This window comes from Larus michahellis, chromosome 21 (assembly GCF_964199755.1).
Source record: "Larus michahellis chromosome 21, bLarMic1.1, whole genome shotgun sequence".
NCBI classification, from domain to species: domain Eukaryota; kingdom Metazoa; phylum Chordata; class Aves; order Charadriiformes; family Laridae; genus Larus; species Larus michahellis.
In genome coordinates, this window is record NC_133916.1 from 7,484,792 (window position 1) to 7,498,879 (window position 14,088).

Sequence of the window (14,088 nt, forward strand, 5' to 3'; positions counted from 1 at the left end):
CAAATCAAAGAGAGGAGAGGAAAGTCTCCACGTAGAATATAAAAGGTCAAACTGTTCTCTTGTGGAAAGTTCTTTTGCGTTTTTCTTCCCCACTGTTAAGTTGAAGGAAATGGTTATGTTTGCATTTTATTTGAAACCCATTCATTATTTTAAATCATTTGAGTTCTACTCGTATCTCCTTCAGTGTCTGATCTTATATCAGAAACAGCTGTACAGTTCTTTGTGCCTTGCCGTTCTCCTATTTAATAACGGTACGTTAAAATAGTTGACGTTATCAGAGAGAACCTTACCCATTGGTAATTCTCCTCACTGCACTCCCACGGTTAAAGGATTTTTGCGTGCGTGCGATGTGTTACTGTAATCATCTCTGATACTAGCGCACTTGAAGCTGGCATCTGAAAGTCTGAGCTTCTTTACTCAAAGGGTTTTCATTTTAGAAATCCTTACGGTTGTAGGCAGAAAATGCATTAGGCTATGCAAGCTTTCTTGCTACCAATGCATTGCATAACACCAACGTAAAATGACATCTGCTGTCATTCCACAGAAATCACGCATAGGTTGAGAATGTCTAGAGACGTAACAAGATACAGAAAAGAAAAAGCAGCATTCAGTGAAGAATAACGAACTGTGTGGTCTGACAGTAATTGCCAACGTTTCTCATCAGCTCTGTGTCTTTTTGGTTTTTTACATGTATGTTTCCTTTCACCTTAATGCCACTAAATGTATACACTTTATTTTCATGAAAAGATACAAAGTTGTACTGGCTCTAATGGAGGTCTTGCAACTGAAAGACTATTGCTGCAAAATGCTGCTTGGGTTTGAGTCCAGCAGAGCTGTTATCTGTTGTCCCACGTAGGGCTTTCCAAATGCAGCTGGTCGTACTTTCCAGTTCTTTCCGCGGTTCTGAGGCAGCGCGCGCCCGCCCTGCCGAGTGCCCGCCGGTGCCCGTGTGGAGCCCGAGGAGCGCGGGGAGGGAAGGGGCTCTGCCCGCGCGCTTCTCCAGCCCAGGGCTTTGCACTGGAGCTCTCCTCCCTCCGTACCAGCTCCGGCATGCCGGCTGATGCTTTCGCTTTTAGGTAGCTTAAAGAAAAGGTGTTTGTTGTTGGTTGTGGTTGGGTGGGAGCTGCCCGCCGTGGGTGCCAGGGAGCGTTCCCCCACCCTGCCCCTAGACGTTTGGTGCTCTGGAGCTGGGGGATGAGCTGGGGGTAGGTGGTAGAAAGTGCTTCTTTTTTCTGTTAAAAACCTCTTGATTTCACAGTGCTGGATCCTTATTCTTCACTTCCAAGATTCAGCCAACTGTGATGCATCTATTTGCAAACGGAGGCAATTGTTAGTTGGGTAACAAGTGTTATTTTCGTACACCAACCAAATGGCACTGAAAGACTCCATCTAAATGCCTTCTGTGCTCTGCCAATATTTTCCTTCTTCCTTCTGCACTAAACAATAGATGATTTTTTTTCATGGTAGATGAGGAACCCAGCCGTGGACATCCACAATCTAGAGGCTTCTGTTACAGTTGACTTTGTTGTTTCTGTACTGCCAAAAATAAAAACCTGGAGGATTGCATACAGACTCCCACTGTTTACGTTTCATCTCTTGTCCTTCTCAGCTCCCAGTGTTTTTCAGAATAAACAATGCATTATTTGCCAATGCTTTTGTATTTCTTAAATATTGTTTGGGGATATGCCTTCCAAAGCATATTTTTAGTTATCGTCAAAACTTGAAATACTTCAATGATGAAGTTCATAAGCAAGCACAAAGCCAAATTATTTTTGCATAGGTTTACCAACAAGGGACTTGGTTATTTCCAAGCCTGTAAGATTTCAAGGAAGCGGTACAGCGTAGTATGCCCTGGTGTTCCAGAATGAGGAATGGGAAGCTTTGTCTCCCTGAATCAGGCTCCACCTTGACTGAAGATCTGAAGGAATTATCCTGTAAAGGCTTGTGTTGATCGCCCCTTTGATCTTTTTTAGTAATGAGCCATCTCCTAAATCTGTAGGCTTAAAAAGTCAAAACTCATAGTTATTGATGTTTTCTGAGTGTATTTTGCATTCCTAACAAAAATAAGAAGATCTCCAAAGTGAAGTGGGATGTACATATTGTAATGAGGTTTCTGGCAACCTTATTTCTGAAATCTGGATAAACGGTTCTTCATTTATTTCAGAAGTACTGTCAAAGACACTTCCAGTGTTTTGAGTGCTATGGTAAATGATTTATTAATACTGTAAGGCTTATCTCTACCATACTTTTCGTAAATAAGAATATATAACCAAGAATTTAATGGTCAGCATATCACAATTACAAAACTACAATTAAATAAGCCTTTCAAAGTAAACCTTTCTAGTATTTTTCAGCATTTAGCTAGTAAATGAGTCTGGTTTAATGGATTATTGTGACTATAAAGTGCCTTGAGATTTTTTCTGTACATAGACTCTATGTAAATTCTTCTATGAATTGTTCTGCGTCTATCATGTTAATGTAATTAGATGGATCTGACGTACTTACCCTTTACTTTTTGTGCATTTGCAGAATATCTTTAATGACACAGCCATAGTTCAGCTACATGAAAGATCCTTAATTCAATTTTCTTTAAACAAGATTGACACTGGTAACATTTAGCCACTTAACGACCTTTATTTCACAGCGTGGTAATCGGCAAGTGCTCTGCACCACGATTTCTCTGCAGTACAAAGAAGCAAGATTTGCTATTGTAGTTAAAAGTTTACAGATTAGTTGTGTTACTTGGAGGAATTAAATTCCTTCCTGTGCTGCTCGGCAGGTCCTGCTGCTTGGCGAGGCCTCCTCCGGTCCCGCTTCCTTCACTCCGTGCCGCTGCTCCGGGACTGCCCGCCCCTGCCCCTTGGCCTTGGGTCCCTGCTCGGTGCCTTGCAGTATTGGGTAGGGATTTGTAAGAGCAGTCTCATAAACGTAGCTATTTAATCCCTCTGCTGATAATAGCGTCGGTAATTCCAGAAGAGTTTGGTTCTTGTCTGTTGGTCTGCTCTCAACCCAGCGCTCTACAAATTGTCCTGGTTGAGGGAGAAGGTGGGAAGTCTGTCAGTATGGCCAGATCAGCTTAAAATATTTTTGCTCTTTTTTCATGCCCTTCAACAATCTAAGGGTTTTTTTATTTTGTCTTTGTAAAATACATCATTTGCATTTCACATCCAAAAATAAGCATCTAATGTATTTGACTCTTCTCCCACATTTGTTCTAGGAAATCGAGTTTCATTCTTTGCCTTGTCTGTTCTGTTCATTGTCAGGGGAAAAGCTGTGTCTTGTGACAGATTGCCGTTCTCGGACAAATGTCGCTACCTACCAGTGATACAGCAAATCAAGATGCCCTTACAGTATGTCACCAGAGACCTGCCCACTATGGCCCTTCGGAGAGTCTCCGCTGAATTAGTCAATGGTTGGCCTTTTCTGATGTGGGATCTGGCAATCAAAAGACGTGATTAATTTAGACTTTGGGAGCAGAGCAATGTGGACCTACTGCTGTTTGAGTCTCATTAAAAGGCAAACGAGCAGAATACGTGTCACATTCCTGAGATGATTATCTGCTTTTGGTCTTTTGAACATCCTTGCTGCGACTTAACTCCAAAGCAGCTGGTAATTGCCGGATGGCGTGTAGGTGCCTATTGAGTCCTGTGAACTGGACACGATTTTCTTACTCAGTGCCTCTTAGAAAATAACGCCTCACCTGACGGTGAGCTTGGTTGCTCTTTGAAGAAGCAGCAGTTACCTGAGGGGAGCTCAGCCCATAACACGACCAGTATCCCAGAGGGTGGCTGGCCCAGATGTGGTTGTCAGCTCAACTTCCTTACTGGCCTGAATTTTCCTGGAGCTCCTCTCTGTAACGGGCAGAGTCCAAACGTAGGTTCTTGCCCCCTGGAAGAGGGTTGGGAGCGTGCCTGTGGAGCCCTCGGCACGGTCTGGCTCAGCCCTCCGCCGCAGTCCCCTTCTGCCCCGAAGGTGAACCAGCATTTGCACAGTGATCCATCGCTGTTTCTGCCCCACCAGCTGGACAAAACTACACCTGCTGTCTGGGTTGGGCATCCTCAAAATGTTGACCTCTCTTTCTTCTTTAATTGGAATAATTTGAACCTGCCCCATGTCTCCTGCGCTGGGGACGCAGGTATTTGCTGGGTGGGCAGCGCCGCTGCGTGAGTGCCGAGGGTTGTGTCGCTGCTGGGATCTTCCTTCTTCTCCGTCTTCTGTGGATGCCGTGATCCTCTTGTATGCTTTTAGAAGGAATTTATTGTGTTCAGCAAACGCATGTGTTCAGATCTGTAACTTGTGTCAAGTTATCGTGTGAGAGTAGTTGCTGAGGAGCATCATGAGGTTAACGCGTTGCACACTGATTATACCTTTGGTTTCCTAACGCAACATGTCTGGTTGGTGTAGCTGAACGTTTCTTTAAATGGCTTTTGCTTAGTCACGTCAAAGATTGCTCAATCTTGCTGTCTGTATCGATAGCTGAGTTTTAATTAAACAGTAACTGTTTTCCACTTGATGAACCCTGATAGTTGCTCTTTTAGCTAGCTGCTTTTGACCAAAGCCACTGAGCTGTTCTGTTAGCCCTTAGCGGCTGTTTCAGGTGGAACCTTCACGTTCGGGGCCGCCTTTTGCAGGGACGGCGCCCCCCAGCGCGGGGCCCCGGGAAGCCGCAGCTCGCGGGCGGCCGCGCCGTTGGCGTTTCTCCGCTGCCCCGCTGCCCCTGAGGACACTCGTGAGGCGGTGCCTCACTGCGCTCCGCGGTCCCCCCGCGGCGGCTCCGCATCGGCCCGGCCCGGCCCGGCCCGGGAGGGGGCGGCAGATGCCGCGGGACCGGCGCCGCCGCCGGCGGGACGAGCGGGGCCGGGCTCCGGGCGAGCGGCCGGCGGGGCCCGACCCCCCCGCGCCCCGGCTGCCGCCCCGCCCGCCTTCAACGTTTGGGGAGTTTTTACCCTGTAATTCAGCGGCGGGACCGACCCGGGCTCCAGGAACGAGGGAACGCAATTCCTCTTTCACATCCACTCCCTTAAAATACTTTTTTGTGCGAAAGGCTACAGTGAAAGCCCCAGTAATGAATTATATAGCTTAATAGGAAAGTCGCATGCTTTTAATAAACTGCTACTGTGAAAAACTGCTTTTATAATTAGCAGTAAAGCATTTTTCCAAAAGTCCGAGAGGCGGATGCCCTGTACTCGTCGTCGGTTGGCCCCCAGCGCTGCAGCTCCCCGTCAGTGCCGAGATGCCCCATCCCAGGAGGGCTCGGCCGGGAGCTCCGCAGCACGGGATGGTGGATGCCGTCAGCCGTGCCTCCGGCAGGTTGCCACCTGTGTCTGTCTGCGTGAAATAAGGGTGAAAACGAAATGAAGATTTTCCACCTGGTCTTCAGAGCGATTTGTGGGGGCCGTCGCAGACCCTCCGTGTACTGGCAGCATTAGCCAGACGTGCTTGTCACATTATTTTGCTGTCACGTTGTTATTGGGCAGCGGCATAAAATCTTCACAGATTGAATTCTTAGAATCTATTTGCATATTTAAACTTCGTGTTTGCTGGTTTGCCGACATTGCTAATTCAGAAATGGACTTCTTTGTGTTGAGCTCTAGTAGCACCATGGCAATACTCATCTCCTTGCAGTTGCAGTGTGTATACTGCAGCGTTTCCATGACAGGTTGGATGTATAAATAGCCATCTTCATCCTGTTTAGGTACAGCAGCGAAGGCAACTTCGCCATTGCAGTTTGTGGCGTGACGAGAAATGAAAGCCGCTACCCCCGTTTTTCACCACGGCTCCATCACTCATCCTTGCTCCTGCCCTTCAGAGCGCTGTGTTTCGCTGCAGTGGTACTTCAGCCTCTTTCTCTCCTGCAGTCACTTAGTTTTCCTTACCCAACTGCAGTGTGCATATCCTCATTTAGACACTTCCTTTGTGGTTAATTTAAATTAAAACTGAAAGCAAGAGCCTTGTGCCTGTTCATCTTGCAGAACCTGAATGGTTTAAAGTACATTATTCCTCTTGACTGGTCCCTGTGTTGCGTGTGTCATCCTTCAGAGACAGCTCAGCAGCACAACAAACACCAACCCGACACTCATTAGGTCATTTCGGAGAGTCTGATACATGAGGTTCTCCTAAAAAGCCTGCGTGAAACAATGTAAAGGAGCGTGTTCAGCTCCTGCGGGGAGAAATATCTGGCTTTTGCGTAAGAACAAGCTCTGGAGGTTGCCTAAAGCATCCTTACTATTACTTTATTTTTCTGCTTTCTAATGCACCCCATTCTCTATGTGACTTTCTGTCATTTTCTCTCTGCCTACTCTTCTGTTTTCCCCAGGCAATCCTTTCAATCTTCAATTTAGTCATCTTGGTCTCAGAGCACAGTCCAATCTTTAAGGTTTTGTGTTAAGATTAACCCCTCAGTGTCGACACATCCTTAGCAGCAGCTTTGCTTTTACTTTTTTTTTTTTTGACTGAGTTGATATTTATTGAAAAGGGTTTATGAGCTTTTAAATTTTAAAAAATGAAGAGGGTAAGATCAGTGAATAAATAAAGTCTCTGTAATTCTACATCCAGGACAGATTTTCACCTCTTGGCCAAGTTTTTCCGACATGCTGCGCTCTGAACATAGCTAACAGCCAGATTCGTCTGCCCAAGAGAAATATGTGTGTATTGATCTGCCTAAGTGAAATATGCTGGTATTGTTAAAGCGCAGTGCTATAGATCTGGCTCTGACAGGGAGATAGATGGGCCATTTTAGTGGTAAAACATTTTTTAATGTTGAGAAACCATCTTGTCTACAAACAATAAAGTGATTTGTAGTAACAAATGGAAAATATTTTTCTTGCTGGAGATTACACCATTTGTTTTCATTTTCCATGACATGTTTTGCTCATTACGCTGCAGGAAGCGAATCCAAGGTTTTATACAGAATAGCTCGCAATGGCGAAGCAGGGAATTGCGTGGGGCCCGGTGTCATCGCGGCCGAGGGCGCGGGCCCGTGTCTGTGAAGGAGCCGGGGGACAGGGACAGGGACGAGGACATCAGGGGATGGGGACGCTGCCGTCCCCGCTGCGTCGGCGGGCGCTGCTGGGTGGGCCGCGCCTGCAGGGCCGCGGGGGCTGACCTGTGGGGCCGCCTCAGCACTGCCGAGCGCTGTCTGTGCTTCCGGACAATTTTCAAATGGCAGCGTTAAAGCAGGGTGAGAATGGAGTTCCTGTGGGGCTGAGGGCTGGCCTTACGCACTGGGGTGCCGGGGCGCGTGTGGGTGCCGGGCGTTTGCTGCGGGGCTTGGGGTGGTTTTGTTTGGGTTCGGTTCATTCACGGACAGCACAGGCCTCTGCGAAGGGCGGGCTGATCGGTAAGCGCGGTGTCACTTTTAAACGCTTTCCAGCCTGCCGTTGTTTTGCTTGGAGGAGTAAGGGCACGGATGGAAATGCAGTTTGCCGTTACTGAGTGGTGGCAGCCGAGGTAATGTTTGAGACCTAAGGTGTGTGTCTGCCCTTAACTTTGCAAAAAGGGAAGGGAAAGTATAAACCTGCCAAAACCAAAACGTGCAACCAACTTTGCAGCGGTGACACACAGTTGGGAGGACTTGGTTGGTGGCGGTGGATGTGTGTTCTGGGTTTTGGTGGTTTTGGTTTGTTGGGTTTTTTCCAAATCAGACGTTTCACGTAAGTACACTAATCTCGGGTTAAGGCGTGGGTCTGTGCCCCGTCGCGTTCCTGCGCCTTTGGCATGGTCTCCTCGGCCCCGGGTCTCGGCTCCTCTAGGGTCACCCCCGCAGCAGGTTTATACGTTTTGTAACCTGCCGCTGACGTGGCTCCAAAGGAGCAGTTGTGAGTTCCGGCATTGGCCCCCGCGGCTGTGACACACCAGCGCACGCCTGCTGCCGGCCAGCTCCTGCGGTGGGCTCCGAACACAAAGACCTCAGAGTCTTTTTTCCCTAAAGCCCCGCGTGTTCTGCTGTAGTACGTAACTTAAATTTATCAAGGTCACTGAACCCTATTTAATGTGCTTTCTGGAAAGATGACAGGGTACAAAAGATTGTTTTGTACCCTTCTGTCAGAAGGATGAAGCGGTAATACAAGAGCTCAGTTATTTGTGTGCTGAAGGGGCCGTGGTTATCTAGTGATATGACAGATTCGCTAATGATACCTGACAGAAGTATTGCAAAGGAATAATTGTAAAAAAACCCTCTTCTATCATGCAGTGTTTTTAAAAAGAAAATATTTTCTTTTTATAATGTCAAGAATGCAGATTCCCATGTGACAAAATACTGAGTTTGGGTGCCTAGCCACTAGGTGAAAATTGAATAGAAAGTATTCTCACTATATTTCGAAGCAGTTTCCTGTCTGTAGAGAGTTTTAATTTTGGTAGCAGATTTTGTATTTTAATACTTTTTATTGATTTCTAAACAATTCCAGAATATTGTCACTGTCTTGCTTGGGAGTTACTGAGGTTGGATGGTTGTTGCTCAGCTGTGCTTAAAATCACTGTGCTGATTTACACCAGCAGAGTCAGGCTTTGGCAGCATAGAATGGCTTTTCCGTTAAGGTTGCTGCATTAAAAGTAACTCAGTTCTTTCCGCTGCTTTCTTTTTTTGTAACATTTATAGCAGTGAAATGCCATGTTTGTTGTAAGATCCTGCTTGATTTTTACAAGTTATTCTTGTTTGTTGTTTTTTAAGGAAAAGTCATCAACAAAGACTTGCGCCACTACTTGAGCCTTCAGTTCCAGAAGGGCTCGATAGACCATAAACTCCAGCAAGTGATCAGAGACAATCTCTACTTGAGAACCATCCCTTGTAAGTATGTAAAGATCATCCTCATTTGATCTGTTCCTGCTAACCGTCGCATCATTCGAGAGCTTTAAATGCCTTCTCTCCTAATCTCGTTTATAGTTCTGCCTTGCAACGGGAGCTTGTGTAAATGGCTTTGCTAGGGTAGTTTCATATCTTAAGTTGCAATGAAAACGTATGGCCAATACAGACAGACAAAACAGTGAAAACTTGAGCGTTTAAAGCGCAGGGTATTTCAGGAATATCTGTGTTTTACTCATCAGTTTACAAAAACTGACTGTTTTGCCAGTTGTTAGAACAACCGCAGCCACCATGGGAAACAAACCTCCCTCAGCATGATCAAACGGTGCAGACACGTCCTGATTTCTGTAAGTGTATTGGGTTTCTCACAAAGAGGGAACTCGGAGCTCGAGAGGGTCACGTGCAGCTGGACGGGGAGTTGCAGAAGGGGCCACAGTGACACAAGGTAGAGGGCCACTCTTGTTGGCTCACCCTGAGAAGACAGCACGAGTTGGTGGCGGCAAGAGGGAGAGTGAACCTGCAGCCCAAGAACAAGAGGAAGAAGCAAACTTTAGCATCACAGCAAGAATTAATTAGTCAGAGAATCTGGCTGGGCCTGTCCCGGCAGTTGTGCCAGCCCTTCTGCTCTGAGCGTCTGCTGGCATCTCTCGGTCCAAGCAGCACAGGTGCTCCGCTGCCTTCAGTGAGGCCCCGGAGGGTCCTGCTCCCGCCGGTGGAGCTCTGTAGAAAGCACCGTGCAAGGAAAAGGACGCTGGCAGCTGCCAAATACCCTGTCCTTGCCTCTCACCCTTCTGTGCCATTTCATTTCTTAATTATCACAAGGTTGTCCTTTACCTTGTCGCCAAGGTTCACTGATTAAAAAGGCTCATCACCAATTGTATTCAAATATTTATTGCACTAAAAACTTAAAAGTTGGTTAACTAGCGTTTTTGTAACTATAGGAATTCCGTTCTCAAATCTCTGTTCTCAAATTGAGCGCGCCCAAGGGCTTGTGACTTTCTTAACAGATAATAATAGTGAAAGGCAGTTTGTTTATTAGCAGCTCTTGTTCATGTTGCTGCCTGAAAAAATTGACGTATGCCTTTAAAATGCTGTTAGGTTACAGGCAGTAATGAATCAGTGGAGTCCCTTCCAGGAGAGCTTTATAATTAAGCCATTATAACTATGGGAGGCCCGTATTTATAGACATAACACTTGAGAACTTCTGTATTAACACAGCAATTTACTGATTACTTTGAAAAAGCGTGCCTATAGCTGGGGTTTGGAGTATGGATGAATTACACTCTGAACTGTAAGGTCAAAAAATAGCTTTTGTGCCCAGTTACGGATTTGGTGGCCCAAAAATCAAATGTGCTTAGTCACGTGGACCTCATGACAAATTAGCAAGTGGTGGAAGCAGTGGGGAGGTGAAGCACCCGTACAGCTGTGTTAAAATACCACAGCTCTTACACAGCTCCTCGAATTCCCGACCGCGATTGCCCAGCTCAGGCGTCGGCAGCTTCTACAGAATAAGTTTTCAGTTCACTGAGCATAAGAAAGAATTTCTCTAATTACCACCTCACACAGCTTTTTTCCTCCTCCTTCTGCGATACCAGAACTGTCATTCCTATGTAATTTATTGGCCTAGTTTTTGTACATTACTGTTCACTTGCTCACCAGTGTTCTCTTGTCTTACTGGGGCGACATCATCATTGTATAAAGATTCAAAAATGTATTGTTTTTACTGAATTGTACAGCAGGCAGCATTTGGTAAACGGGCAGCACTTCAGTATCTTACATGAGTGTTTTCTCTGTCTTTCCAGGCACTACAAGGGCTCCCAGAGATGGGGAGGTCCCTGGGGTAGACTATAATTTCATTCCTGTTGAGCAGTTTAAAGCACTGGAAGAGAGTGGAGCCTTGCTAGAAAGTGGAACGTATGATGGTATGTTGGTGACGTTTAATGGAGTGGGAGTAAGGGCCCGGTACTCATGTCCAGTGTCTTGGTCCAAGAGTAGCCCCTTGTACCCAGGAGGCGCCGCTTTTCCTGCCTGTTGATGGTCATTACACCAGTAGAGCAGCAACATTTAAACCTATTTTTGGAGTAGCTGTGCAGAGGAGTAGTGGTCTTGTTTTGAAACTGTCTAGTAAATCACAAGTTGTTCTTTCAACCAGTCCTGATGCAACCTCGTTATTTTTCCTGTTGAGTTTTTGAGGAAGCATTCTGAAAATGTTTGTCTGTGCTTGGTGGAATTTGATTTAATGGAATTCGTAGTCAATTTTGTTTGAACCTTTGAGAACAGAGCCATGTTCTTCAGGGGTGCACATCAAAAGGACAGAAGGCAAGGAAAATTCTGATATAGCACAGGAAAAAGAAGTATTTTGCAAAGAAAAATTGAACAGCACTGGACAGGATTGTCCAGATCTGTAGCAATATTGTTTTTGTTAAAGGTGATGGGGGAAAACACTGTAATGAAGGTAGTGAACCGTCAGGAACTGGTTATCCAGAGGAGTCATGGAGCTGCCACCGTGTGATGGCTTCTGCTTTGCTTTGCTTTGCTTTGGTTCGGTTTAAAGGGTTTTTCAACTAGAGAGTTGTACTTGAAATCGACTGAACTACGGCCAAATTTTCAGAAATGCTGAGCGCATGCAGCTTTCATAGATGCTCAACAGAATTTACCAGATTATAAACCTGCCTGATTTTTACGTATGTTTAATGTATATTTGATTCAAGCAACTTTAAGCGTGCATCTAGAGGATGTCTTTGGTGGTTTTACTGGCACTTGAATGAATTTGACTGATTTCCTGCCTCCCCCCCTCCCCCCTGCAAAAAAAAAAAAAAAAAAAAAGAAAGAAAATGGCCAAAGCAGAGAATTCTGTGACTGGTTCTGTACCTCCTTGTTTTACATGTCTCATGCTGTCTGTTAACATCGTCCTGTCTGTGGAAATGTCCTGAGCAAATTGAGACTAAACTAGCACTTGTATTTTATTTCTCCTTAGCTCCCCTTTATCTGGCTGTCACCACTTTGAGCCTCACCCTCAGAAGGGTTTCGGGTTTCTTTTTTTTTTTCTTTTTTTTTTTTTTTTTCACATGGTCAAAAACACATCCAGCCACCAAAAGTTACCCCAGCAGGAATTCTGGGAAGCTCTCTTGCTGCGTGCTCAATTCCCTAATAAAAATCATATGAGCAGTCAGGAGAGAGGTCAATTGCTGTAATTCCCTTCCAGAAAACAACAGATGATTCCTAGTCATTGTGGTTTAGATTAAAATATTGAAGTAAAAATCTGTTCATTTTTCTCAAGTACAAATCATTTCTAGATGAAGCTGTATTGTCAGTAGAAAATTGTAGGACTGTGGTTTTAAAATCACTTACTTGTAACTGGTTTTATGTAAATAGTTACTTTCTGTTTCTGTGCAAAATTAATTTGCTTTTTGACTTTAGTGTGTTTCTGTTGCTCATATTACTCTGTTAATCAGTTAAACAGTATATAGAGTAAGAACAAATTATTTTCACTGTTCTACTTCTTTCAGACTGTTCCCCAAGTCTCTTTATGGCACATTAGTGAATTCCAGGCAAAGTAACAAATCCATCTTTTTCTTTGAAAACCTGTGTCAGGGTAGAAATTTTCAATTAAACCTTTTCTTTTCTGACGTTCAATAGTGTCATTGGAAAAAAGACAATACAGGAATAAATAGGTTTTGACTGTTGATTGGTTTTTGATAGTGCTGATGTCTGCTTTAAGAAGTGAAGTTACAGTTCAGGTCTTTCACTGAAAACGCGTTACATGGGCAATAAAACGTTTGCTGCAGTATCAGCGTTTGGCGATCTTCGTTTCTGTCTCCTCATCAGGTAATTTTTACGGTACTCCGAAGCCTCCGGCAGAGCCCAGCCCCTTTCAGCCTGATCCAGTGGATCAAGTTCTCTTTGACAATGATTTTGATACCGAATCACAGAGGAAAAGAACCACGTCCGTCAGCAAAATGCAAAGGATGGACAGTTCTCTCCCCGAAGAGGAGGAAGAGGAGGAAAAGGAAGCAGTTAATGGCAGCGGAGGGATAGGTTGGTTGACAAGGGGAAAAATTCCCTGAAGTATTGTATGGATGGATAAGAAGTATACAGATAATGCTCGGGCTTGCTTGAACCGCTTCCTTAGTTTTGGTAAAGTTTGAAGGCAGTTTTCTATTCAGACTGGTGTTTCTACTCGATTTTGAAATTATCTTTTAAAAAGAAACAGCTGTTCTCCCAGCCAGATGTGCAATTGCATCATAAACTGCACTGCTCAGTAGAGAACATGCAGTGCTGGGTATCGGCCAGTTACATGAGGAGGAAGGAAAAATCTATGCACTCTTCAAATTACAGAATCCTTTGCAGAGTATAATTGATACCCTGTAAATGTTAGTGTTTGAGGAGATTACTGAACTTGTATGCAGGAGATGTTAGCAAAACGATTGGTTTAAGGGGCAGCACTAGCTCACACTACAATTTTCAGATGATTTTGGTTAAGGGAACTGTCGCACAACCTGAAACTGCCTGAAGGGGAGTTGGTGGGGGGAGGTTAAGCCGAATGTGCTGGGGCTGGACCAGTGTCTGGTCGGACGTTTCAGAGATGGGCAGGGTGCCCTTTTCCTTTGCTGTCGTGGTTACTCATCTGGAGGGGGAAGAACTGATGGTGGGGAGAAGCCGTCACATCGCATTTGCAGGCGATCCTGCGCGTGAGCGTTCAGGACGCGCTTATTGAACAGACCTGACCCAACCCCGCGAGCGCTGGGGCTGGCAGCACCGGGGCACGGCGCGTCCCGGTGGCCAGGCTGGTGGTGAGGTGAAGGTCTCGGACGTGGTGGGGTGGGAGGATACTGAGCATAACCTCGGGGCTGAAGGGTGGAGGCTTGCATTTCAAGTTTTCTGCAGGGATTTTGGGGGAGCTTTTTCTTGTTGTGGCTTGCAGGAGGGTGGTGCTTGTTTTATTGGCAGTTTGGGTCTTCTCTACGTTTCTTTCTGGTGCTTTGAGGAATATTAGTAGGATTTGGGGCGGGGGGTTGATGGCGTTACAAACACCGTTTTCTATGTACGAACGGCAACAAAGTGGAGTCAACTTGTATTTCTGCCAGTGCTGATTTTTCAGCATAGGCTCAGACACATAATACAAGGTTAATTCTGTTTGGCAGGGGAAAAGCAGAGTTCAGTGTTTTCATGTCAGCTTTTCAAAGTTCACAGCTGAAAAAAAGTAGTGGAAAAATGCACATCACATACAGGGACGTGTTTGACATCCACTTGTAGCCAGATTAAGAGGGTGGTTCTTGGTGAGAAAC

General features: G+C 45.4%; 1 protein-coding gene across 2 annotated transcripts in view; it reads left to right on the forward strand.

The window, feature by feature from the left end:
* Positions 1–14,088, forward strand: part of MAGI3 (membrane associated guanylate kinase, WW and PDZ domain containing 3) — a 68,626-nt gene that overhangs the window by 26,306 nt on the left and 28,232 nt on the right. For both annotated transcript variants that reach the window (XM_074564025.1, XM_074564024.1), the window contains exons 2-4: positions 8,669–8,785; positions 10,603–10,722; positions 12,629–12,838. In XM_074564025.1, coding sequence (XP_074420126.1) covers positions 8,669–8,785; positions 10,603–10,722; positions 12,629–12,838 — 447 coding nt within the window. The remainder of the gene's footprint in view (positions 1–8,668; positions 8,786–10,602; positions 10,723–12,628; positions 12,839–14,088) is intronic.